At 43.1% G+C, this 27,442-nt stretch overlaps 2 protein-coding genes across 3 annotated transcripts in view; one reads left to right on the forward strand and one right to left on the reverse strand.

The window, feature by feature from the left end:
- The window catches only part of TDRD9 (tudor domain containing 9), a 405,241-nt gene that overhangs the window by 351,189 nt on the left and 26,610 nt on the right, over window positions 1-27,442 (reverse strand). The window contains exons 2-3 of one of the 2 annotated variants that reach the window (XM_069734388.1): window positions 6,356-6,435; window positions 1,365-1,459 (exon numbers count right to left, since the gene is read on the reverse strand). In XM_069734388.1, coding sequence (XP_069590489.1) covers window positions 1,365-1,459; window positions 6,356-6,435 — 175 coding nt within the window. Of the gene's footprint in view, window positions 1-1,364; window positions 1,460-6,355; window positions 6,436-27,442 lie in introns of those variants that run through there. The other variant, XM_069734376.1, reaches the window with a different exon arrangement.
- Window positions 13,175-19,716, forward strand: RD3L (RD3 like). The gene is made up of 3 exons (XM_069734426.1): window positions 13,175-13,389; window positions 13,566-13,878; window positions 19,056-19,716. Exons 2-3 carry the CDS (start codon window positions 13,580-13,582, stop codon window positions 19,345-19,347), a joined length of 591 nt encoding a protein of 196 aa, XP_069590527.1. The 5' UTR covers window positions 13,175-13,389; window positions 13,566-13,579; the 3' UTR covers window positions 19,348-19,716.

The raw sequence follows: 27,442 nt of genomic DNA on the forward strand, positions 1-27,442 counted from the left end.
GTTTATTGTATTTTCTCCTGGATTTAATACTAAGGCTATGTTCACACGTTGCATCCTGTCCCTGCGGGTTCTCCCGCAGCGGATTTGATAAATCTGCAGGGCAAACCCACTGCGGTTATCCCTGCAGATTTATCGCGGTTTGTCCTGCGGGTTCCGCTGCGGGATTTTACCCCTACTATTGATGCCGCATATGCAGCAATATGCAGCATCAATAGTAATGTTAAAAATAATAAATTCATGATATACTCACCCTCTGACGTCCCGATCTCCTCGGCGCTGCAGGCGGCGGTCCAGTTCCAAAGATGCTGTGCGACCAGGACCTTCGTGACGTCACGGTCATGTGACCGCGACGTCACTGCAGGTCCTGTTCGCATAGCAAACCTGAGACCGGACGACCGCGTGCAGCGCTGAGACTTCAGAGGTGAGTATATCATTATTTTTTATTTTAATTCTTTTTTTTTACTCAAATATGGTTCCCGGGGCCTGGAGGAGAGTCTCCTCTCCTCCACCGCGGGTATAACCCGCACATTATCCGCTTACTTCCCGCAAGGTGGGCACAGCCCCATGCGGGAAGTAAGCAGATCAATGCATTTCTATGGGTGCAGAATCGCTGCGATTCTGCACAAAGAAGTGACATGCTGCGGGTTTTTAACCGCTGCGTTTCTGCGCGGTTTTTCCCGCAGCATGTGCACAGCGGTTTGCGGTTTCCATTGGTTTACATGTAAATGTAAACGCAATGGAAACTGCAGCGGACCCGCAGCGGCAAAATCGCTGCGGTTCCGCGGTAAAAACCGCAACGTGTGAACATGGCCTTAAAGCCAAATGTAGCTTCAAATTATATTTATATGCCACCATTGCAATTTGACATGGTATCTATATTTGTGATATTACTTGATTTACACAAAAACGATACTTTGGCAATAACTGGTAAACTTTATTTTGCCACCTTAAAACTAGATAAAAAGAAGGCCAATAGCCTCACCCTTAATTCAGGAAATTCACTCCTACAACTCAATGGTGCACAGGTATGGTCTTCTTAATAGCCCGAAACGATCAGATGGTGAGTTGGGTTTGTTCTGCCACCTGATCTGACATTGGGCATGTAACTATCCAACACCAGGCATGTGCCCAGTAAATGCGAATACAGTAGGACACATGCAGGATATCTGCCAGGTATGGGGCTAATGTCCATAACTGTGCAATCCAATGTCAAGTAGTGACTCTCCACACAAAATGTCATACCAACACACCCTCTGACTTCCTAAGTGATACTACGAGAAAGGGCTGTTCTGTTTTTTTGCATCTCCGTTGCCTGTTGTTCCTATTAATGTAAAATGTCAGACAATCTCACTTGACTATCTTACCTCTTCTCTGTTCTTTAATATGGGCAATTCAGGGTATCTGACCTCAGTTTCTGACTTGGGCATCTTATCCACTTTAGACGGCGGGCGGAGAGGGCCTATTAACACGGGTTTTTAAAAGAAAGAGAAAAGTAAAACATTTTTGAAGTCCAGAAGGAATATAAAAGTGAAAGGACAATATGGGCATTTCATGGCTCATCAGTTATTCCTAATAGAAGGTTTTAACATTTCCTGGTGATCGTGTAGTGATGCACCTCGCGGACAAGCAGGATGGTAATTAATTAACTCCTAAATTTCAAGGAGGAAGAGTAATAGTACAACAGAATTAAAATAATTTACTATTTGCTACATGAGGAAAGCCCAGAGAATATAATGGGCATTGGCAGCTTCTAAAGTGATGTCAGATCCCCAATGATCCATAGAATGAAGGGGCCACAGTTGTGGCTCTGCATCCCATCACCATTTTGCTAAGGGGAGATCCAAGTTAAAGTTTTTTTTTTCCCCTAAGTCATAGTATTTGGGGCTGCAAAATAATTTTTGCAATTGGGCTTCATTAAAAATTTTAAGCCATTTGGCATTTACAGGCTTTTTATCTTCTGGCATCGTCATCTTTGATGTTGGTCTGTGGTCATAAAGCTGAGAGGAGCTCAGAAAGAGAGGATACAAACCCTCCATAAGAATGCCATGACGGGCATGCTGACGGATGACATGTCAGACCACGCATTCTGCAACCACCAGTAGGCAAACCAAACTGTGCAACACATTTTTAAACAAATCCAATTTTCAAAAATAATTTCTAGCCAAAAATACACACATGCAAGAAGAAAGAACAAATAATGTCCCCAAATTACAACAACTAATTTAAACACCAAATATTCTATTCTTTCCCTGGCTTTGCTCATTTTGACCAACCCCTTCGTGTCCGTCCTCGGTTCATCCTGTAAATGGATGCTCATGTCTACTGGTTTCTGGCGGAGAGTTTGTACAACTGCTGTCCATGTACTAAGGAAATACGAGACATTTAGATTTGGGTTGCTGAGAGGCGTTTGCTTTGGATCCTGCGCTGCATCTCCGGCTGAACGTCTTGTAAATCCGCAGCCACCGGTTACTTTGATAAACATCTATCCAATCCAATTTAACATTAGTGGGGATCGAATGCGCATGAATAAATTCAGTCTTTTGTCAGGAGGGTAGGATGCTCCAGGGAAAAAAATAAATCTACGACTCCTTCTGGCAAACATCAACATGTTACAATGTAAGACTTGGTATTTCCGCATGACTTGGCAATGCTCAGGGAAAGAGCAAGCTGTTAGCAAGGTATGGTCTTCACACATCCAGCATGTTTACAACTATATCCATAAAGAAATAAATAAATGGCGCAATAATAATTATTAATAATAATAATAATAATAATAATAATAATAATGATTATGATGATGAAAAGGTGTTTTTTTAGGACCCATCCATAAAGGTCAAGTGCAACATTTAGTTTTTATTTCTTTTACTACTCATTTGCTTCCCAACTGAAGAATGGAAAAAAACTTGTCAAAATCATCAAAAATTTTCAACCATTTTACTACTGTCAAGTCCTTTATTTAGCGAATAGGTCTACAAAATGTAACACATCCGTCAGACCTTCTGTTCATGGCTCTGTCATCACTCTTCTCCCCCTGCCTTCTTTCAGTGTTTAAGATTGCTGAAGGAGGGGATGTTTAAACGTCAGAGGTGAGAGCATCGAAGGGGCAGCTGTCACCACTCTGTTGTCTGTTGTCCAGTGAGCAGGGGTACCTTCCCTGTCCCTAACACTAAGGGCGCCCTAGCTCACACTGTTCCTCAGATTACTTCTGATGGTGAAGAAGCTGGGGCCACGTACCTTGCCTTAGCTCCCGAATCCTGAATTCAGTCTGTACCCTTCCCCCACCCAGGGAAAAGAGTAGTAGTGTACCATAATATACCAACCAGATTAACAAGGTTAATAAGAACAGGGATAAAAGGAAAATACCAAATCATACAAATATACTCACACTAACAACAGAGGTATACACCGGGGAGTTGAGAATGGGGTAAAACCAAAGTAGGAGAAGGGAAATTAGCACACACCAAAAACTTTGCACCAGTCACAAATAAATCCACCAAACGCCTTCTCAAATAACAGGCACCAACCTCCAGTCATGCAGCATAAGCCTACTCTGACAATGAGTGCTAGCCAGGGCCCAGAATACATAGGAGATGGGAGTGGCTAACAGTGCACAGCTGAGCCTTAATGCAGGAAAGCTTCCAGGAGCTCTCAACAGAGCAGATTAACCCCTCCATCCCAAGGATTGCTCTCTGAATTGCCTGGACTAGATCAGAGCCTCAGATTCTATGTATGTATCCATATAAGCCTTAGGGCGCTCTTTTTCGCTCTTGTACTTCAGTACTGGTTACATGGGCCTCGCAGCCTCATGGGCAGCCACCTTCAAAAGGATTTGATCTGTGATGGCAGAAGCCTTCATTGCCAATTGTTTGAATTCTCCATATTCTGTCAAGATCCAGAGGATCGCTTCCATGGTCTGCGTTGAAGCCATCTTGGATGACAGGTTGCTGCAGGCCACTTTGCGCTACATTGTCCGCTGTAGTTGGGCTGCACTACGATGTCTCATGGTAATGTGTTTTCCCCAATGTGGGTAATGAGAAAGGGATTTTACAAGCAGTATAAAAATCCAATTTTACTACTACCACAGAATTTCTAATAAGGATATATTAATACATTGCCTATAAAATAATTATTTGTAAAAACTGTCCCCTATAACCATGGCCGTATGAACAGATGCTTTGGACACTAGTGAGATTTTAGGAAATTAGTTTCAGTATTTAGGACCTTGGGGTGTTGTGGGGGAACCTACAATTGGATACCCGATTAAGGGATACTTATGGTATACCCTGACAACATGCTTAAGTGTCCTAGATGAGAACCCCCCACCTTTTAACCCCTTACCGGCATCGGACGTACTATACCGTCCGATGCCGGCTCCCCTGCTTTGATGCAGGGCTCCGCGGTGAGCCCGCACCAAAGCCGGGACATGTCAGCTGTTTTGAACAGCTGACATGTGCCCGTAATAGGCGCGGGCAGATCGCTGCTATGTAGCAGAGCCGATTGTGCTATGCCTGCTTCTAGCCTCTCATGGAGGCTATTGAAGCATGGCAAAAGTTAAAAAAAAAAGTTTTAAAAAAATGTGAAAAAAATAAAAAAAAAAAAACATAAAAGTTTAAATCACCCCCCTTTCGCCCCAATCAAAATAAATCAATAAAAAAAATATCAAATCTACGCATATTTGGTATCGCCGCGCTCAGAATCGCCCGATCTATCAATTAAAAAAAAGTATTAACCTGATCGCTAAACAGCGTAGCGGGAAAAAAATTCGAAACGCCAGAATTACGTTTTTTTTGGTCGCCGCGACATTGCATTAAAATGCAATAACGGGCGATCAAAAGAACGTATCTGCACCGAAATGCTATCATTAAAAACGTCATCTCGGCACGCAAAAAATAAGCCCTCAACCGACCCCAGATGATGAAAAATGGAGACGCTACGAGTATCGGAAAATGGCGCAATTTTTTTTTTTTTTTTTTAGCAAAGTTTGGAATTTTTTTTCACCACTTAGATAAAAAATAACCTAGTCATGTTTGGTGTCTATTAACTCATAATGACCTGGAGAATCATAATGGCAGGTCATTTTTAGCATTTAGTGAACCTAGCAAAAAAGCCAAACAAAAAACCAATGTGGGATTGCACTTTTTTTGCAATTTCACCGCACTTGGAATTTTTTTCCCGTTTTCTAGTACACGACATGCTAAAACCAATGATGTCGTTCAAAAGTACAACTCGTCCCGCAAAAAATAAGCCCTCACATGGCCAAATTGACGGAAAAATAAAAAAGTTATGGCTCTGGGAAGGAGGGGAGCGAAAAACGAACACGGAAAAACGAAAAATCCCCCGGTCATGAAGGGGTTAAAAAGTGCTCTATTTGGGATTGTCCTGATAAACTAGAACGGAAGGGGGCGAGATCATGATCTATTCACGCACAGCAGATCTACTGAATAATTTTCTGTAATCGCCTATTGATTTGTCTGGGGCTTGCAGAAATCCATGGACATGTGAAGAAATAACCCCAAATAGAATTACATGTATGTGTTATGTTACATTTGCTGTATGTTAACATATTTTACAAGAGCCCATTATTCTGATGGCCTGTCCTAGGCTAATCCAAGCATTACATGGATGCCATGACTGGACAGACCTTGCTACAACTAATTGCTACACTAGCTTACAAGAAATGTGACCTTTGTGCTCTTGAAAAACTCCTGTATGGCTTCATGCTCCATCACTACATTCCCTGCGGGAATTGTTCAACTAGTTGTAGGAACAATTTGCCCAAGGGCTCAGTTATCTTTTTAAACGCTGAGCAATGAAAATCCTAAATAAAAACAGGCTGTTTAACCGCTAGGAGATACAACCATTTTTCATTTTTGCCACATGAGGGCTTATTATTTTGCTGGACACGTTTAAGTCTTGAATGACGCCATTATTTTTACATTTGAAGACCCGCTTGAGAAGTATACTAACCAGACAGATGTGGCAGTTATCAGCTGCCAAAACAAACCATATAAGCACACCATGATAGCATGGTGCAGACAGGCATCAGAACCAAAACCCCTTTACAGTTTCTAACCACTTAAATGCCATCACGATTGACAGCCATTTAGTTGTTGAAATCGGTGCTAGATTTTACTCTTCGCTCCCGGCTGCATCCATACAATAAGTGTGCATGTCTGACGTACGTCTCTAAAGGTTAAACTCTTGACCACAGCTTAGAAGATCTGCCTATAATACGGTGTGAGATACATGACAAGCAATGAAAATACGATAAGTCTCCATTATCAATTTTGACAGCCTATGTAAATTGCATCTGGGCCATGACCTGCCGGTGCAGAGAGAATACCTGGGTGTTCGCCGCCATCCCTGGCGCAGCTCTGCATCTCCTGATCTTCCAGGTGCCTGAACTCCGCAATATAAGAGACTTCATATTGTGTCCTGGGAAAGAGTAGCACAAAACACAGATATTACACAGGGCACACGCCACAACCTTCAGTTACAGCAAATATTACTGTAAATCAACTCACAGGGGAACTGATGAGTAAGGCTGGAGGAGATTTTTTCCTCCTTCTTTGAGGGATTATTACATTGCACCGTGGAAATAAACTGTCTATTCGGTGCACGTCAAAGTGCTGCTGAATCGCTTCCAGGCATTTTGTTTAATTGCTCTTATTGATAGAGAGCAACTGTGACACCGTGAACAATCGGATGTGCCCTGATCCCGCTCAGCTATGAAGATCAGCTTATTTACCACGTAACACTTTAACTAGGGAAAATGTACCAAAGAGTATTTAATGTGTGTGACCTCTAAAAGGATGGGGGAGGGGTGTCAAAATTGGACTTTTATTGCTCTCCCAATAAACTGGTCTTATCCCACTTTCAACACCAATGAGCAGCAATCATAGGGGTTATCAAGCAGCAAGCGTGTCAGTGCAGCGCCACCACAGGGGGAACTAAGCATTGCTGCAATAGTTAAGAGGGTATCAAAGCGGTTGTACAGAAAAGAGGCTCCACCTGTCACCCCAGTGGCATCCTTACCAATGGGCTACCTTAACAGCTGGAGGCTTAGACTAAGTGCACACAGTGCCTTTTAAACTCCGGTGCAGCCGCTAAGAATTCTCAAGCAAAGCTGCTCCAATGTTTGAATATCTGACTACTGCTCCATCCATACATTTCAACGTCTCATTATTGGGATCACCAGAGGTCCCCCAGTGGTCATTGCCCACCCAATCTGGAAGTTATCACTCTTCCATTGCACAGGTGAAAAAACCTTAAGCTGCATTTATACGGAAAGATAATCGTGAACGATTATACTTAAAAGCCTTCGTATCACGATTATATTCCACGCAAACAGACTGATGATTAACCAATGAACAAGGAAAAAAAAATATGGTGTAATTATCTTTTGCTCAGCGCAAAAAAAAAATAATTCTCGTCAGTACATAGTCCTGCGAAACCTGCCAAGAACAATGGCAGCCACCAATCCATTACATACCACTCAGTGCGCATCATTTACTTTTGTCTGCCCAGGTAAACGGGCTATTAAACAGCTGTGGATTGGTAAAGGTTTACCCGAATAGTGGTCATATTCTGCAGCCGGTTGTTCTGCATCATGAATCATGTGCCTCTAACAGCCGGGGTGGGTGTTGGCATTTAAGGCTACTTTCACACATCAGGTTTTCAGTGTCAGGCTAAATCCGGCTAATTTTCAAAAAACCGGATCAGGCGAATGTTGCCGCTCGATCATGTTTTTTTTCCCATAGACTTGTATTAGTGCCGGATTGCACCGGATGACATTGCGTTTCGTCCAGTTTTCGCCGGATCCGGCAAACCTGCCGTTTCCAGTTTCTTGAAAAAACATCCATAGCAACGTTTTTTGTCTCCAGCAAAAAAGCCTGAAGCGCCGCATCCGGCGCTTCAGGCCATTTGCTAGAATGGAAGACTATGGGAGCCGGAAGGTGCCAGATCCAGAAAAAGGCGGATCCGGCGGCCTGATCCGCTTTTTTAAACTGAGCATACTCCAAAAAATATTTTCTATCCAATAATCTAGATATGCTAGCCAGATTCGGCAAAAAAACGGATCCGACGCATCAGTTTTTCACAATCTGCGCCGGATCCAGTTTTTCCAACATTCGCCGATTTAGACACTGAAAACCTGATGTGTGAAAGTAGCATAACACACACGGGCAGGCAGGAGGCGTTATTCCACTTGCCCAACTGTGTGCCAGTGACGTGATCACTGGGCACCGATGAGCGCCAGCCACGTGCCTCTCATTAGTATATTGTACAGCCACGTAGTATATTGCCCAGACACAAAGTATATTGCCCAGCCACGTAGTATATTGCCCAGTTACTTAGTATATTGCCCAGTTACGTAGTATATTGCGCAGCGATGTAGTATAATGCCCAGTGACGTAGTATACAGCACAGAGCCACGTAGTATACAGCACAGAGCCACGTAGTGTACAGCACAGAGCCACGTAGTATACTGCACAGAGCCATGTAGTATACAGCACAGAGCCACGTAGTATATTGCACAGAGCCACGTAGTATACTGCACAGAGCCATGTAGTATATTGCTCAGCCACGCAGTATATTGGCCAGTCACGTAGTATATTGCCTAGTGACTTAGTATATTGCCCAGCCAGGTTTGTCACAGGTTAAAAAATAAAAAAAACATATACTCACCTTTCCAGAGACCCCTTGTAATCCACGGCAGCTTCCGGTCCCAGGGTTGGAATGAGCGCAGGACCTGTGATGACGTCGCGGTCACATGACCGTGACATCATGGCAGGTCATTCTCCCATACCATCTTTGCCACCGGAACCTGCAACGGAAGATGGTAGCCGGCGCGAGCAACTACGGAGGGTGAGTATAGCAGTTTTTTTTTTTTATTATTATTATTTTTAACATTACATTTTTTACTATTGATGCCGCATAGGCAGTGTCAATAGTAAAAAGTTGGGGACACACAGGGTTAATAGCGGCGGTAACGGAGTGCGTTACCCGCTGCATAACGCGGTCCGTTCCCGCCGGCATTCACCCTGTGTTAGCTGTGACCGGAGGAAAGTATGCGGGCGACAGGCACTGACTGCGGGGGAGTAAGGAGTGGCCATTTTCTTCCGGACTGTGCCCGTCGCCGATTGGTCGCGGCAGCCATGACAGGCAGCTGGCAAGACCAATCAGCGAATGAATAACCGTGACAGAAGGACAGACGGAAGTGACCTTAAACAATTATATAGAAGACATATTTATCTATAGATTATCCATCTATCTATATAATCATCTAAGGGGTACTTCCGTCTGTTTGTCTGTCTTTCTGTCTGTAGAGAAGAAAAAGACGTGCACTCTTGCTTTATGATGGTGCTGACTGGACGTGGAAATGTTCCACCAAAATGTAGTCCCAAGAATAAACAGTCGCACTCAAAGTTCCTTTAGATACCTTATACCACTGCGGTGAATCGTTTAATTTTGGTGTTGTGAAAATAAAAAAAGCCACATTCTTTGCAAAATCCCCTCTAGTCAGTGCCAGTGTGTCGCCCCATCCCGGACCAACTTTTTACTATTGATGCCAACTATGCAACATCAATAGTAAAAAGATATAAAAGTAATTAAAAAAAAATCATGCTATTCTGATCTTCCATCGCCTCCGCAGCTTTCCTGCTCCTCCCGATGCTCTCGGCAGCTTCCGTTCCCTTAGATGCATTGCGAAATTACCCAGATGACTTAGCGGACTCTAGCTAAGACCGCTAAGTCATCTGGGTAATTTTGCAATGCATCTCTGGGAACGGAAGCTGCTGACCGCATCGCGAGGAGCGGGACAGCTTCGGTGGACGACGGAAGGTGAGTATATAACTATTTTTTATTTTAATTCTTTTTTTCACAGGGATATGGTGCCCACACTGCTGTATACTACGTGGCCAGTGTTATATACTACATGGGCTGTGTTATATACTACATCGCTGTGCTATATAACTACATCGCTGTGCTATATACAAAGTGGCTGTTATATACTACGCGGCCGGCCGCGACCAATCAGTGATATTGGCGCGGAATTTAACCCCCAATCACAGCGCGACGTACATACATACATACATACATATTCTAGAATACCCAATGTGTTAGAATCGGGCCACCATCTAGTAGATATGCAATAGCAAGGCCGATGTTTATGAATGAAGTTATATTAAAAAAAAAAAAAAAAAAAGAGGGAAAAAATGGCGTGGGCTCCCGCGCAACTTTCTGCACCAGAGGGGGAAAGCCGACGGCTGGGTGCCAATATTTGCAGCCTGGGAATGGGGTAATACCCATGGCGCCTCTCTAGGCTATGAATATCAGCCCGCAGCTGTCTGCGTAGCGTTTACTGGCTATTACATTAATAAAAAAAAAAAAAAGTGACGTGGGGTCCCCCTATATTTCATAGTCAGAAAGGCTACGCAGACAGCGGGCTGATATTCATAGCCTAGAGAGGGGCCATGGTTATTGCACCCCCCCCCCCTTCCAAGCTACAAATACCAGCCACTAGTCGCCCCAGAAATGGCACATCTGTCAGATGCGCCAATTCCGGCACTTAGCCCCTCTATCCCCACTCCCCCGTAGCGGTGGGATATGGGGCAATAAGGGGTTAATATCACCTTGCTATTGTAAGGGGACATCAAGTCTGGTTAATAAAGAGAGGCGTCAATAAGACGCCTATCCATTATTAATCCTAGAGTGGTGGAAGGGTTAAAAAATTTAAAAAAATAAAGACACAGCCAGAAAAAAGTATTTTAACATTCTTAATTTAACCATACTTACCATACTCGATCGCCTGCAAAAAAAATTAAAATAAACCAACCGTATACTACCTGTCCGCCGTAGTCCAATTAATAACTAATATCCCACGACGATCTCCCTATAGAACAGTGACATCAGGTAATGTCACTGCTCTGTAGGGCCTCCAGTGACAAACTGACAGGAGACAATGGCTCCTGCAGTGCATCACTGAAGAGGTTGCCTGAGTTCAGGCTCTCACTTTATGGCAAAGCTGCGTGGGAATTTTCCCACGCAGCAGTGCCACAAGTGAAAATAGGGACTATTTCTCACAGTGGTGGAGGAATACATTGCGGAAGGATACTTCCGTCATTGTATTGGCGGAGCCCCTGAAGAGCGGTCACATCAGCTGATGTGGCAGCTCTCCACGGGAGATCGTCGTGGGACACTCGTATTAATTGGATCTCTGCGGATGAGGGAGTATATTGTTTGCTTATTATTTTAATATTTTTTACAGGTAAGCAATGGCTTCGGGGATCAAGGTGATGGCGAGTTTGTACTCTATGTTGTATGTACTGTAGGTCTATATGTATGTTATATGTAGTGTATCTATGTTGTATGTACTGTATGTACTGTATTTTGCTTGCTGTATGTACTGCACGTTGCATGGTGTATTTACTGTATGGTGTATGTACTGTACATGTGTTTTTTGTTTGTGTTTTATACATTCAACACATTAGCCGGATTATGGGACTACTACTGTCCCATCATTGGCTAATGTGTCAGTCACTGTCACGGTAGCAGGCACAGCCCGATGGGTGTAGTCCCATCGGACGATGCCTGCACACACAAACACACACCAAAGATTTTCCCCCCCCCCTTTTGGACAGCGCCACACACACCCGGACAGCACCGCAGACCCCGCCCGCACAGTCACCGCCCACAAACTTCCCTCCTCCCAAACTGCAGCGTTTCTCAGACCTACATCCGCAGCAAAACTGCAGATCTTTTCTTACATCTGCGGTTTTGCTGCGTATGTGCCTGACTCAATGAAAGTCAATGGGTGCAGAAAAGCTGCAGTTCCGCACAAAAGAAGTGACATGCTGCGGAAAAAAAGCTGCGTTTCGGTGCTGCTTTTTCCGCAGCATGTGCATATCAAGTCTGCGGCTCCCATAGACCAGTGTTCCCCAAGTCCGGTCCTCAAGAGCCACCAACGGGTCATGTTTTCAGGATTTCCTTAGTATTGCACAGGTGATAATTGCATCACCTGGACAGGCAAGCATTCAATGACCTGTGCAATACTAAGGAAATCCTCAAAACATGACCTGTTGGTGGCTCTTGAGGACCGGAGTTGGGGAACACTGCCATAGACTTAACATTGATTGTGCACTACACTGTGGATCTGATGCAATTCCGTGCGGCAAAAAAATGCTGTGGTTCTGCAATCAAATCTGCAACATGTGCACACAGCCTAAGGCTTTCAGAATAATATAGCTTTTCTGCCAAAAACATACAAATTTTTCACCGTTTCTATCATTTTATCTGCTAGGGGAAAAAAAACAGAATGAAAGGTGACAAGAAGTCATGCTTTTAATTTGTCTTCAAATTTGCAAAGACAGTTGTGTCATTACATGGCAAGCTCCTCCACATTCTCATAGTACCATATACAATGCAATGTGAAAACCTTCCAGCTGAGCATTATTAGTGTTGACATCTGAATGTTTCCAGTGTATAATATCTACCATGCGCGTCATGTGTTGTGTTCCATGGCAATCTAGGGCACATTAATGCAGCCTCTGTTAGCCAACAATCCAACATCTCTGGGATAAAAGGGGGAAGGAAAAAAAAAAATCCGACAATGCTGAGAAAAATCAGAGCTGTAAAACCAGTCATCTCGGAAAGGAAGTAAGAAGAGGGAGCTGTCTCCTCATGCCTGGGGTTCAGACTAATAAAAAGAGACTGGAGAACTGAAACGGAAGAGGGATAAAAAAGAAAAAAAAAGGAGGGGGAAAAGAAAAAAAACTGCTTCAACGACCTTTGGTGCATACAAAATCGCCAGGACATGAACAAGCGATTTGTCCTACATGCAAGTCTATGTGCTAAAAAGAGGATAATTCAGTTCCGCCCTGGCATCTTAATGGTATGTACTGTACTTACTTTTTGCATTCAGTATTGCATTGTGCATGCTTCTATGTCTTAGTGCTAGACCTCTGAGGACTGTGCCATCATCCTTACGCTGCCTGCATTGTAACCAAATGTTGCAAGCAGAGATCTTAGCCTTAAAAACTAAAGATTCCATTGCATGGCAAGTTTTATATGAGTACTCAGTGGATTCCTGGGGGAGGGAAACAAAAAATATATACGGGCGCTACGAGGTCACATGACACGTCCAACTTTAAGGGCTTGCACATCAGCAGATGCAGTTAGTGCACAGCAAGCCACTCATCTTGTCAGATGTCCTCAGCCAGGTTTCCATCCCTCTATGGTGTCAAGAAGGCAGCAATAGCCTGGACCTAAAGGGGAGATCGTCTACTGGACTCTAATGAACCATCACATCATTTTAACAGACGTCCTTGCAAGCCCTTTAAGAAAAGTCCAGGACTAAAGAATAGCGAACATCCAGCAGCGTGGGAATAAAAGGTAAGACTTATAAGCAAGAGGCATTTATTTTCTGCATTTCTTGGTTATTCAGTACCATCTCTAATTTGATGCATTTTTATTAAAAAAAATAATAGTCTGAAAAATTGCAAAAATTATATAGTATCTGAATGAGATTGTAACTTGTGATTAATTCGGTGTGTGAAATTTAATTCCAGCATCGAAAAATAAAATGCCTTTCTTTGGTTGGATAAAATGGTCCAAAGCAGAGTCTGACAAGTCCACGCAATACCCGGGCTCGGAGGTAGTGACCAAGACTTTATTAAGAGAATTGCAATGGCACCTGGGAGAACGTGAGCGACTGCTGCACGAGATCGAGAACGAGCAGAGGGGACAGAAGATGGGAGCAGATTATAACTGGCTGAGAAATGATTACAGCTTGAAGCCGAGCATCCCCGTGACGGAGCAGAAACAGCTGGAGGTTCTGTGCTCCCAGATCCAGCCGTGCCATACAGGGACCGTGCTGAGCAGGTAACCCCACTTATTTTTACCTCGCTGATAAAAATAAAAAAAGATTTAATGATTAATGTGATATCTGGGGAGTTTATTAAACATGCATTTCACTTTATGGTCAGGCAGATGCTCTTCCCCCCCCCCCCCCCCCAAAAAAAAAAAAAAAACTACGAAGTCCTCCAATGACTTTAAAATAACTTTTTGCACATTCCTGTAGCTTTAGCTGCATTACCAGAATGTTACAGTCATTATTCATAGTGTTTCAACCACATATGCAAGACAAAGGGATGTAGAATGTCAAACTAAATGCTTTAGAGGGATTACATTATCAAAAGGATATATTAAAAAAAAAAAAAAAAATTTTTTTTTTTTTACTTCTTCTAACCTGATCGCAGATTTATGATAGCCAAATCACGGGCAGCAGGACTCAGAGACTATCTGTAATTGCAGCCATGTACTGGAAGAGGCCTGTCAGGTAAAGTAAGCAGGGCAGAGAGAAGCAGCCAGGCACCAGCCTCTTGGACTAGTCATCCTAGTGGCATAGTTCCCCACTTGGCTTTTAAAACTCTGTACAGAGACCCCATATAAAACTGCAGTGATGGAGCTGGTCTGAGCAGTAAGAATCAGCTGTTGGGCTCCTTTATCCTTTTCTCTGTGCTGTTTATGACCACAGCAGGGTCAGTAAAGGCGGTCGTGTAGGAGCGTTGAGGAGGCAGCCCAAGGAGTGATGGGGGTGTCGAGTACCACGGCGGCTCCAGCCGAACACCTCCAAAGGAGGACAGCAGGACTGAGTAGTAGAAATCGGTCACAGGAGCGCTGGAAGGAAGCTCTGACAACGGATATGTTTAGCCACAACGCGTTTCGACGGAAGTACTGTCTTCATCAGGTGGAAGTTTATGACCACAGAGCAGAAAGATGAGCAAAACTTTGATGTAGTCATAAATAAGCTCAGAGATCAGTAAAAGGGCTCGCTCAGACGAGGGTAAAGAAGAAGAAAAAAATGGCGTCTGCAGGTATTCTCTGCAACTCTTAAATTTTTGTTTTAAACTTTTCCATTGACGAATCTTTGCCTGGGCTTCAAAACGAACACCAAGATGGAAGCAATGGAGGCCTTAAAGGGGGCATTCTCATCTCCAAGATCCTATCCCAATATGTAGTAAGTGTTATAACATTATCGAATACCTCCAATTAGAAATGTAGTACAGTTTTTCTGATTGGCAAATGCCTCTTTCCTTATGTGCAAGCATTGATGGAACTTAGGTAACCATGATTACGACCACTAACAACTAGCCGTCAGTATATCAATGGTCGTATCCGCGGATACCTAAGCTACTACAATGCCTGCACATGAAAGACATAGCAAATCAGAAAAACTATACCATATTTCTAATTGGAGGTATTTGCTAATATGCTATTATTACTCCTCCTACATATTGGGATAGGATCTTGGAGAAAAGAATACCCTTTTAAGTAGGCCCCCAGTTGCAATGCCAAGTTAACGTCTCTCTGCAATCTCATGCTGAAACGACTGACCCATTTAAATGGTTTAACCCCTTAAAGGGAACCTGTCACCTGAATTTGAACTTCAACCCAATATTGCGGCCAGCATGCAGCCAGCGGGTAAGGAAAGGGTGAATCAAACACCCAAAAACCCCGCCCATATGACCACAAACATGTCCCGCCAAATTCAGGTGACAGGTTCCCTTTAATGACAGAGCAAATTTTGACCTTAATGACAGGCCAACTTTAAGGCTATGTGCACACGTTCAGGATTTCTCGCAGAAAATTCCTGAGAAAAACCAGACATTTTCTGCAAGAAATCCGCAAGAAAACCGCATGCGATTTTGCCGTGGTTTTTTCCGGACACTTCCCAATGCATTTTGTAGTGGGAAATCCGCAAAAAAAAAAATTAATGAACATGCTGCGGTTTTTACCACGATGCGTTTTTTTTCGCGGAAAAAACGCATCATGTGCACAAAACATGCGGAATTCATTCTAAATGATGGGATGCTTATTGTATGCGTTTTTTTTGCGGTTTTATAGCATTTTTATTGGGAAAAACATAGAAAAAAACGCAACATGTGCACACAGCCTCAAAATTCTGACCACTGTCACTATGAGGTTATAACTCTGGAACGCTTCAACGGATCCTGGTGATTGAGTGTTTTTTCGTGACATATTGTACTTCATGTTAGTGGTAACATTTCTTCGATATAACTTGCGTTTGATAAAGAAAAAGAAGGAAATTTGACAATTTAGCAATTTTAAAACTTTTAATTTTTGTGCCCTTAAATCAGAGTCATGTCACAAAAAATAGTTAACAACATTTCCCAAATGTCTACCTTACATCAGCACAATTTTGGAAACAATTTTTTTTTTTAGTTAGGACACTATAACGGTTAAAAGTTGATCGAATCTTTCCAACAAAATAATTTTGGAGGGGGGGAGAGATTGGCCAATATGACAGAAAATACCCTAAAGTGACACCATTCTAAAAACTGCACCCCTCTAGGTGGTCAAAACCACATTCATGAAGTTTATTAACTCTTCAGGTGCTTTACGAGAACTAAAGCAATGTGGAAGGAAAAAATGTACATTTAACTTCTTTCACAAAAAAATTAACTTTAGCTCAACTTTATTTTCACAAGGGTAACAAGAGAAAATGGAACACAACATTTGTTGTGCAATTTCTCCTGAGTACACAGATACCCCGTATGTGGGGGTAAGCCACTGTTTGGGTGCATGGCAGGGCTCAGAAGGGAGGGAGCACCGTTTGACTTTTTGAACGCAAAATTGACCGGAATCAATGGCGGGCGCCATGTCGGATTTGGAGACCCCCTAATGTGCCTAAACAGTGGAAACCCCCCAAATTCAACTCCAGCCCTAACTCCAACACACCCCTAACCTTAATCCCAAACCTAGTCTTATGGTTATGTGCACACTGCAGATTTGACTGTGGAGTTTTCTGTGCAGATTCTGCATTTCTTGGCAGAAAACGCAGGTCAAAATCTGCGCCTTTTTTGCGGATTTGCTACGGATTTCATGCGTTTATTTACCCCTGCGGATTTCTATTATGGAATGGGTGCAGAAACGCTGCAGAACCGCAAAAAGTAGTGACATGGTGCTTTTTTTTTTTCTTAATCTGCTGCGTTTTCAGTGCAGAATTTTCTGCACCATTAGCACAGCATTTTTTTTCCCATTGATTTACATTGTACTGTAAATCACTTGCAGATCTGCGGCGAGGCTGAGCAGAAAGAAACGCTGCGGATCCGCAGGAAATCTGCAACGTGTGCAAATACCCCAACACCACAACCCTAGCCCCAAACCCAACTGCAAAAAATATATATATTTTTACCTAACCAAGGGGGTGACAAAGGGGGGTTTAATTTACTTTTTTTTTTATTTTGATCACTGTGTTAGTGTCTATCACAGTGATCAAAATTAACCAATAGGAAAACTCATTGCTGCCGGGTAGCGGCCAGGCAGATCTCGGCAGACGCACTGTGCATGTGCCAGCCATTTTCTTACAGAAAGATGATAGGGAGGCCTGGGGGACCCCATTTCTCTCTCCTCTGGTATGCTAGATTATATTATAGGAGAGAAATAAATAGGAAAAATTTATATTAAAAATAAAAAAAAACTTTTTCGTGATCGCCGTTATTTGGTGAATAACAGCAACACGTGACTAGGGACAGTCAAAACCGACCCGAATCATGTTCTCCGGGGCCTCAGCTACCCCCGGGTAGCTAGCCAAGACCCCAGAGATTTTCCAACGCTGGGGGCGCTATACACATTTCTCAGCGCCGTTAAAAAGTGGCGCTGAAGAATAAGGCTCCCTAACTGCCGCTGTTAAAAGTTGTATCGGCAGTCTTTAAGCAGTGATCGGAGCGGATAGAATTTTTCTGTCCATGATGAATTTGGATTGTGCGTTGGTCCAATTCCTATTAATTCTGTTGGATTTTGCTCTTACACACAATTGCTGTATTTTTAAAGGGAATCTGTCACATCCAAAATCAAAGGTGAGCTAAGCCCACCGGCATTAGGGGCTTATCTACAGCATTCTGGAATGCTGTAGATAAGCCCTCGATGTGTCGTGAAAGATGAGAAAAAGAGGTTAGATTATACTCACCCAGGGGCGGTCCCGTTTCGGTCCGGTGCGATGGGCGTCGCATCTTCTTACGATGACGTCCTCTTCTTCTCTTCACGCTGCGGCTCAGGGGTACTTTGTCTGCCCTGTTGAGGGCAGAGCAAAGCACTGCAGTGCGCAGGCACCGGGAAAGGTCAGAGAGGCCCTCAACAGGTCAGACAAAGTATGCCGGAGCCGCAGCATGAAGACAAGAAGAGGACGTCATCCTATGAAGATGGGAGGCACCAGACCGGATCACGACGCCCATCGGACCGGACCGGACCGGACCGCCCGCTTGAGTATAATCTAACTTTTTCTCATCTTTCAGGATACATTGGGGGCTTATCTACAGCATTACAGAATGCTGTAGATAAGCCCCTGATGCCGGTGTGCTTAGCTTACCTTCGATTTTGGGGGTGTCAGGTTCCCTTAGAGGAAACACTACCTACAGCTTCAGTGAACTGCTATACGGCAGCTTATGCACCCTTATATGACAATCTTTTCCTGGGGCCATGGAAGAGATCGATCTTTGCCAACACTGTGCCTCTGAAAGAAAAAGACATTTAAGGGTAAGGTATAGACAGTATCTTTGTCTTCTAACAGAGTATTTGAAATGATTTTTGTAGATCCCTCCATCAGTAAAAATGGTTTACTGCATGTGTTATCCTTCTTTGATCAATGGGATCTTAACTCTTTGGGTTTTTATCAATCGGACCCAGCTACGGTTGCTGCTATTTTTAACTTCTGCTCCTGATTCAGACATTTTACTACACTATACATACCATTATGTCCTATGTTAAGAAGGATAATAGAAAGAAAAAAAAATATGAGATCACATTTTTACCTAGACCAGATTTTGAGCCCCACCGCACATTATATATACAGGCTGTCTACTTACAGAATACTACTTGTCAATGCAGTTTTGAAATCTCATCTCAAAGAGATTTGTGCTTCGGAAATTGGGTAAGAAATAACCTATCGTAGCTACTGGGTCTTGCTGCAATATCATTTTTCCTATAAGCAGAGAAATGCTGGCTACAAAGTAATTAACCACATATTTTGCCCACAGATTTCGAGAAGTTTTGGCAGAGAATGATGTGCTGCCTTGGGAAATTGTCTATATATTCAAGCAAGTCCTGAAGGATTTCCTGAGTTCCTTGGAAAGAGAAAGCCAACAGGTGAAGCTGCTGGACATGTGGAACGCAAACTGCCCCGTTAACTTCACAATGGCAGGCGATTCGAGCCTACACAAGGAGGAGATACCGACCGTATCCAGCTACGTAGACAGGAATACACAAAGCTTGTTCCCAACGTTCTCGCATCGAATCTGGAACCTGCCCTATTACTACCCGTCGGGTTAGAGAAGGGGTTAGGGTTCACTGACCAATCACTTCCATCACCAGAGATCTGCTACCTCCAGCTGCTACCGGTTGCAGAACACTGCGTGACCATGCAGATTTTTATAAAGGATCAGCATGTACAGCCAAGACTTCTATGCAGAATTTATTACTAGAAAACATACTAAGCAATCCTATTTTTAGTGGGGTATTGTAGCTATTTTTACAGATGATAGACTATATGTACATTGTATGACCCTACAGAGATATTTTGAACCCGTAAGTGAATTTCGTGTTCCCGTACAACTGATGTTCCTGTATTTTTTATATGCAAGTAGATGCAGATAACAATTGATGTTTTGTAGACAAACAGTGAAACATATACTTTATAGCAACAGATGTGTGTTTTTCCTCAGAACTCAAAACAGTGTAAGGCCATGTTCACACAGTGCGTTTTTTACTGCGGAACCGCAGCGGTTTTGCCGCTGCGGTTCCGCAGCTGTTTTCCACGCAGGGTACATAACAATGTAACCCTATGGAAAACAGTCACTGCTGTGCACATGATCCGGAATTTCGTTTAAAAAGCCGCGCAGAATAGCTGCGGCAAAAAAGAAGGAGCATGTCACTTCTTTTTCCTGAACCGCAGCGGTTCTGCACCCATAGACCTCCATTGTGAGGTCAAAACCGCAGTAAAACCCGCAGATCAAAAATATATCTGCGGGTTTTACTGCGATTTGATGTGCAGAACCGCTGCAGCAGGAAGTGCGGGGGAGCGGGCGGAAGTGCGTGGGCAGAGTGTGGCTGCCCCCCCGTGCTCCGATCCCGCCCCCCGTGCTCCGATGCCCCCCCCCCCCCCGTGCTCCGATCCCGCCCCCCGTGCTCCGATGCGCCCCTCCCCCCCCCCCCCCGTGCTCCGATGCCCCCCCCCGTGCCCTAATCTCCCCCCCTTATACTTACCCGGCGTCCCGGTGTCCGTCCGGCCGTCTTCTCCCTGGGCGCCGCCATCTTGCAAAATGGCGGGCGCATGCGCAGTGCGCCCGCCGAATCTGCCGGCCGGCAGATTCGCTCCAAAGTGCATTTTGATCACTGAGATATAACCTATCTCAGTGATCAAAATAAAAAAATAGTAAATGACACCCCCCCACTTTGTCACCCCCATTGGTAGGGACAATAAAAAAATTAAGAATTTTTTTTTTTTTTTTTCACTAAGGTTAGAATAGGGGTAGGGGTAGGGTTAGGGTTAGGGTTAGGGGTAGGGTTAGAAAACTGCATAAAAAAAAAGGATCAAAAAACGCATCAAAAAAACGCATCATAAAAGGACAAAAAAGGACCTGCGTTTTCTGCCAAGAGCTGCAGTTTTTTAAAAAAACAGTCCTGAAAAAAAAAGGATGGAAATCCTGAACGTGTGAACATACCCTAAATGTATTTTCCACATATGCATTATACTCAAGCTAGGCTGGCAGCTCGTTAGTTAAAAATTCCTTTTTTTCCCCCATCATACAAATAGATATATCTTGCAATTTTCAAACTGGTCACTGGGGCCATTTTAGCCACATACTAGTTTTTTGTTTTACAAAAGACTTTTCAGAAGTCTCATTATCATCACAGGCTGTTATACAAAGTTAATACAGTATCACAGGATCCACCATTCCCAATAAGAGTTGTCAAAGCTCCCATTCCCTTCACAATGGAAGTGACCAGTGTGAAAATTGCACAATTTCAATGCTTGGTATATTTTTATATAGCTCATAATATGAAAATAAAGTAAAAACATTAGCATAAAAAAAATCTTACATTTAAAGGGGTTAGGGTACAAGTCTGCAGCCACTCTATGAGACTACTCAGTTATTCTTATAGTCCATACTCATAGGACTCTCTGATGCCAGCGGGCATGACTTTGCATACATGCGCTCATGTGCCAACGAGACATGTCCAGCCTCGCTCAATACACTTGCATTGAGAGCATGACCGCTTGCTCCCGATACCGAAGAATCCTGACAGTGCGTATTCACAAGTCTGTCATGTGGAGAACCCTTGCACCCCAAGGCCGGATAACCCCTTTAACGTAAAAAACGGTTTAACCCCTTACCGACATCGGCAATAATAGTACGCCGATGTTGGACTCCGGCGATGAGCTCACATCTTTCCCAGCAATTCAGCTGTTTTGAACAGCTGACATGTGCCCGCTATAGCCACGAGTGGAATCGCGATCCACCTGCAGATATTAACTAGTTAAATGCCGCTGTCAAATGCTGAATGGAGCTTCCAGCAATTGCACCGGAAATATGCATACTGGTGACTGACGTCAAGTGATTGCGGGTCACCGATGTGTCAGCATGACAATCCGAGGTCTTCTAGAGACCTCTATGGTTGTGAGTGCCGGACTGCGGTGAGCGCCACCCAGTGGTCAGCGCTCATAGGACCTCGCCAATTCTATTACATAGAGGCGATCTGACTATTGCCTCTATATAGCAGAGCCGATGGAGTTGCGCCAGCTTCTAGCCTCCTATGGAGACTATTAAAGCATGGCAAAAGTTTAAAAAAAAAAAATATATATCTAAAAAGTTCAAATCACCCCCCTTTTAGCCCTATCCAAAATAAAAAACTAATAAAATCAAACCTACACATATTTGGTATCACCGGGTTCAAAATCGCCCAATCAATAAAAAAAGGATTAACCTGATCGCTAAAGGTCGTAGCGAGAAAAAGTCAAACTTACGTTTTTTAGTCACCACAACATTACATTAAAATGCAATAACAGGCAATCAAAAGATCGTATCTGCACCAAAATGCAATCATTAAAAACGTCAGCTCGGCACGCAAAAAATAAGCCTTCACCCAACCCCAAATCACGGAAAATAGAGACGTTACGGGTATCGGAAAATGGTGCAATTAATTTTTTTTTAAGCAATGTTTGGAATTTTTTTTCACCACTTAGATAAAAAAGATCCTAGACATGTTTGGTGTCAAGTGTGGAATTGCACTTTTTTTGCAATTTCACTGTACTCAAAATTTTTTGCCCGTATACTAGTACATGACATGGTAAAACCAATGGTGTCGTTTAAAAGTACAACTAGTCCTGCAAAAAATAAGGCCCCACATGGCCATATTGAAGGAAAAAAGTATGGCTCTGTTAAGGAGGGGAGCGAAAAACGAAAACCCAAAACCGAAAAGTGCTCCGGTCATGAAGGGGTTAAACAGTACATCATTTCTGTTGTCACCTGCCCTTTAAGTAGGAAAAGATTAAAAATAAGGGCAAATTCACACACTGCAGAAGTTCACTTACAGGATTTGCATGGACATTCTGCAAGTGTACAGCACAATTTGGCCATGTTGACAATTTGCACTTTTGCTGTTTTAATGCAAATTTTAACCCCTTTCTGACCTCGGATGGGATAGTACTCGGAGGTCAGATCCCCTGCTTTGATGTGGGCTTCAGCAGTGAGTCTGCATCAAAGCCTGGACAAGTCAGCTGTTTGGAACCCGCACCCACACTATTAACTAGTTAAATGCCGCTGTCAAACGCAGCTAATATATTATATACAGTGCAGACCAAAAGTTTGGACACACCTCATTTAAAGATTTTTCTGTATTTTCATGACTATGAAAATTGTACATTCACACTGAAGGCATCAAAACTGAATTAACACATGTGGAATTATATACTTAACAAAAAAAAGTGTGAAACAACTGAAATTATGTCTTATATTCTAGGTTCTTCAAAGTAGCCACCTTTTGCTTTGATGTCTGCTTTGCACACTCTTCGCATTCTCTTGATGAGCTTCAAGAGGTAGTCACTGGGAATGGTTTTCACTTCACAGGTGTGCCCTGTCAGGTTTAATAGGTGGGATTTTTTGCCTTATAAATGGGGTTGGGACCATCAGTTGTACTGTGCAGAAGTCTGGTGGATACACAGCTGATAGTCCTACTGAATAGACTGTTAGAATTTGTATTATGGCAAGAAAAAAGCAGCTAAGTAAAGAAAAACGAGTGGCCATCATTACTTTAAGAAATGAAGGTCAGTCAGTCTGAAAAATTGGGAAAACTTTGAAAGTGTCCCCAAGTGCAGTGGCAAAAACCATCACGCGCTACAAAGAAACTGGCTCACATGAGGACCGCCCCAGGAAAGACCAAGAGTCACCTCTGCTTCTGAGGATAAGTTTATCCGAGTAACCAGCCTCAGAAATCGAAGGTTAACAGCAGCTCAGATTAGAGACCAGGTCAATGCCACACAGTTCTAGCAGCAGACACATTTCTACAACAACTATTAAGAGGAGACTTTGTGCAGCAGGCCTTCATGGTAAAATAGCTGCTAGGAAACCACTGCTAAGGACAGGCAACAAGCAGAAGAGACTTGTTTGGGCTAAAGAACACAAGGAATGGACATTACACCAGTGGAAATCTGTTCTTTGGCCTGACGAGTCCTGATGAGTCCAAATTTGAGATCTTTGGTTCCAACCACCGTGTCTTTGTGCGACGCAGAAAAGCTGAACGGATGGACTCTACATGCCTGGTTCCCACCGTGAAGCATGGAGGAGGAGGTGTGATGGTGTTGGGGTGCTTTGCTGGTGACATTGTTGGGGATTTATTCAAAATTGAAGGCATACTGAACCAGCATGGCTACCACAGCATCTTGCAGCGGCATGCTATTCCATCCAGTTTGCGTTCAGTTGGACCATCATTTATTTTTCAACAGGACAATGACCCCAAACACACCTCCAGGCTGTGTAAGGGCTATTTGACCAAGAGGGAGAGTGATGGGGTGCTACGCCAGATGACCTGGCCTCCACAGTCACCAGACCTGAACCCAATCGAGTTGGTTTGGGGTGAGCTGGGCCGCAGAGTGAAGGCAAAAGGGCCAACAAGTGCTAAGCATCCCTGGGAACTCCTTCAAGATTGTAGGAAGACCATTCCCGGTGACTACCTCTTGAAGCTCATCAAGAGAATGCCAAGAGTGTGCAAAGCAGTCATCAAAGCAAAAGGTGGCTACTTTGAAGAACCTAGAATATAAGACATGATTTCAGTTGTTTCACACTTTTTTGATATGTATATAATTCCACATGTGTTAATTCATAGTTTTGATGCCTTCAGTGTGAATGTACAATTTTCATAGTCATGAAAATACAGAAAAATCTTTAAATGAGGTGTGTCCAAACTTTTGGTCTGGATAGCTATGGATATAAATAGATAGATATACATACATACTTTTTTTTTTTTTTTAAATCAGGCTTTTTCGCCCCATTCAAAATTAAACAAACAAAAAAAAAAATCTAACATACACATACGGTATTTGGTTTCGCTGAGTGCAGAATCGCCCGATCTACCAATAAAAAAAAAAAAACATTAACCTGATCGCTAAACGGCGCAGCGAAAAAAAAAAAAATTGAAATGCCAGAATTACATTTTTTGGTCGCTGCGACATTGCATTAAAATGTAATAACAGGCGATCAAAAGAACATATCTGCACCAAAATGGTATTAAAACTTCAGCTCAGCACGCAAAAAATAAGCCCGCACCCAACCCCAGATCATGAAAAATGGAGACGCTACGGGTATCGGAAAATTGCGCAATTTTTGGGTGGAATATTTTTTTTTAGCAAAGTTTGGAATTTTTTTTTTAACACTTAGATAAAAAATAACCTAGACATGTGTGGTGTAAATGAACTCGTAATGACCTGGAGAATCATAATGGCAGGTCAGTTTTAACATTTAGTTAACCTAGTAAAAAAGCCAAACAAAAAACAAGTGTGGGATTGCACTTTTCTTGCAATTTAACGGCACTTGGAAACATTTTTACCGTTTTCTAGTACACGACATAGAAAAACCAATGGTATCGTCCAAAAAGTACAACTTGTCCCGCAAAAACTAAGCCTTCACATGGCCATATTGATGGGAAAAAAAAATAATTATGGCTCTGGGAAGGAGGGGAGCGAAAAACAAAACCGCAAAAAGCCCAAGTCATGAAGGGGTTAAATAGTGCGCCATTTCTGTTGTCACCTGCCCATTAACTAGGAGAGGATTAAAAATGAGGGCAAATTCACACACCGTGGAACAGAACAATTTGGCTATGTTCACAATTTGCGATTTTGCTGCTTTTTAATGCAAATTTTAAGCTGCATTTAAGTCTGCGATTTCAGAAATCTCAAGCACACATTGTATTTTTTTCCTGACTTTAGTGGAAAACTGCTGCGTTTTTTAAAGAAGCAGAATGTCACTTCTTTCTTTGGTGCAAAAACCTAAGGCAGCTGCTTCATTTTTTTTTTTATTTGATGAGGGGGCACTAAACTTAATCAACATGCACAAGAGATAAAAACACAGGGAAAAACAGCTTTTTCTAAGCAGCTTCTTAGGCTGGGTTCACACTTTGCGGTTTTTACCGCGGAACCGCCGCGATTTTGATGCTGCGGGTCCGCAGCAGTTTCCATAGCGTTTCCATTTACATGTAAACCCTATGGAAACCGCAAACCGCTGTGCACATGCTGCGGGAAAAACCGCGCAGAAACGCAGCGGTTTAAAACCCGCAGCATGTCACTTCTTTGTGCAGAATCGCTGCGATTCTGCACCCATAGGAATGCATTGAACCGCTTACTTCCCGCATGGGGCTGTGCCCACGTTGCGGGAAGTAAGCGGCTAATGTGCGGTTCCTACCCGGGGTGGAGGAGAGGAGACTCTCCTCCAGGCCCTGGGAACCATATTTGGGGTGAAAAAAAGAATAAAAATAAAAAATCATGTTATACTCACCCTCCGAAGTCTCAGCGCTGCATGCGGCCGTCCGGTCAGAGTTGCTGTGTGACCAGGACCTGCGGTGACGTCGCGGTCACATGACTGACGTCACGAAGGGTCCTTCTCGCATAGCATCTTTGGAACCGGACCGCCAGGTGCAGCGTCGAGGAGATCCGGACATCAGAGGGTGAGTATAACCAATTTTTATTATTTTTAACATTACTATTGATGCTGCATATTGCTGCATATGCAGCATCAATAGTATAGGCGGAAACCCGCAGCGGAAACCGCGGAACAAACCGCAATAAATCTGCAGGGAGAACCGCAGTTGTTCTGCCCTGCAGATTTATCAAATCCGCTGCGGGAGAACCCGCAGAGGGACGCCGCAAAGTGTGAACATGGCCTGCTAAGAGAGCAGGTTTTGATTTCAGGAAGAAAAAACAAAAACAGCAAAACGCAATGTGTGAATATAGCCTTTTGGTAAGAGTGCAAGTATAAACGTAAATCAGTTGTGGAGTCTCTCTAGGCTCCAGGCTGTGTAGTAAGGAACGGTCAGATTTTCAACAGATTTAATTCAATGTGTGAAATCCGCAGCTAAAACCAAAGTAAAATACACAAAATCTGCAAAGATCAGATACAGTTCTAGTTGCTCAGATTTTTAAACCAGCTCCACAGACAAGAAAGACTAACGAAGCAATAATAATTTTATTTATATAGCGACAACATACATTATTCTGCAGCACTATACATTTTAGAGGGGACTTGTACATACAGTATACATTACAGCATAACAATAATGAAATAAATGAACAGATACCAAGAGGAATGAGGGTCCTGCTCGCAAGCTTACAATCTATGAGGATATAGGGGAGACACGAAGGGTGGATGGTAACAATTGCTTGTATTGTTCGATCCAGTTGAAGCAATTAAGAACCGATTCATTATCAGGGAGACGTTTTGTGCCAAGCAGACTTTTGTCTGTGCAGCTTGCATTAGACAATCCTATGCAGGTACACCAGTACTGATGTTTCTAGCACATGGTTAATGCCTATTAAAGCACAATCGTTTATGTATTATTTCTGAATTTTGTGTGAAACAAGCATTTTATCATGTAATGCATACATTGCTAGAGACCAGGATAGAGATAGTGCTGCTATGAGATTTTTCCCTGCAAGAGTTCTATGCAAACCTAACTGATAGGTGGTAATAAAACATTATCCCTATTTTGCCACGTATGGCCGCCGTCGTTACCTGCTTCTTCATTTCTATTATGTAGTTGTATTTTAACTGTTTAAAAAAAAAAGTCTATGGGCATGCAATCATTAGGACAGATTCAGAAATAGACCTGTTCTACCTTGTGAAAGGAAGAAATGAAGATAGCCTTGCCACAGCATGGC

This window comes from Ranitomeya imitator, chromosome 1 (assembly GCF_032444005.1).
Source record: "Ranitomeya imitator isolate aRanImi1 chromosome 1, aRanImi1.pri, whole genome shotgun sequence".
NCBI classification, from domain to species: Eukaryota; Metazoa; Chordata; class Amphibia; order Anura; family Dendrobatidae; genus Ranitomeya; species Ranitomeya imitator.

What these genes read in the sequence shown, in the direction of transcription:
- RD3L (XM_069734426.1), top strand. Translation starts at nt 13,580, where the DNA reads ATGCCTTTCTTTGGTTGGATAAAATGGTCCAAAGCAGAGTCTGACAAG. An exon ending in ACAGGGACCGTGCTGAGCAG is followed by an intron (nt 13,879 to 19,055) that starts GTAACCCCACTT and finishes TTTTGCCCACAG; the next exon opens with ATTTCGAGAAGTTTTGGCAG.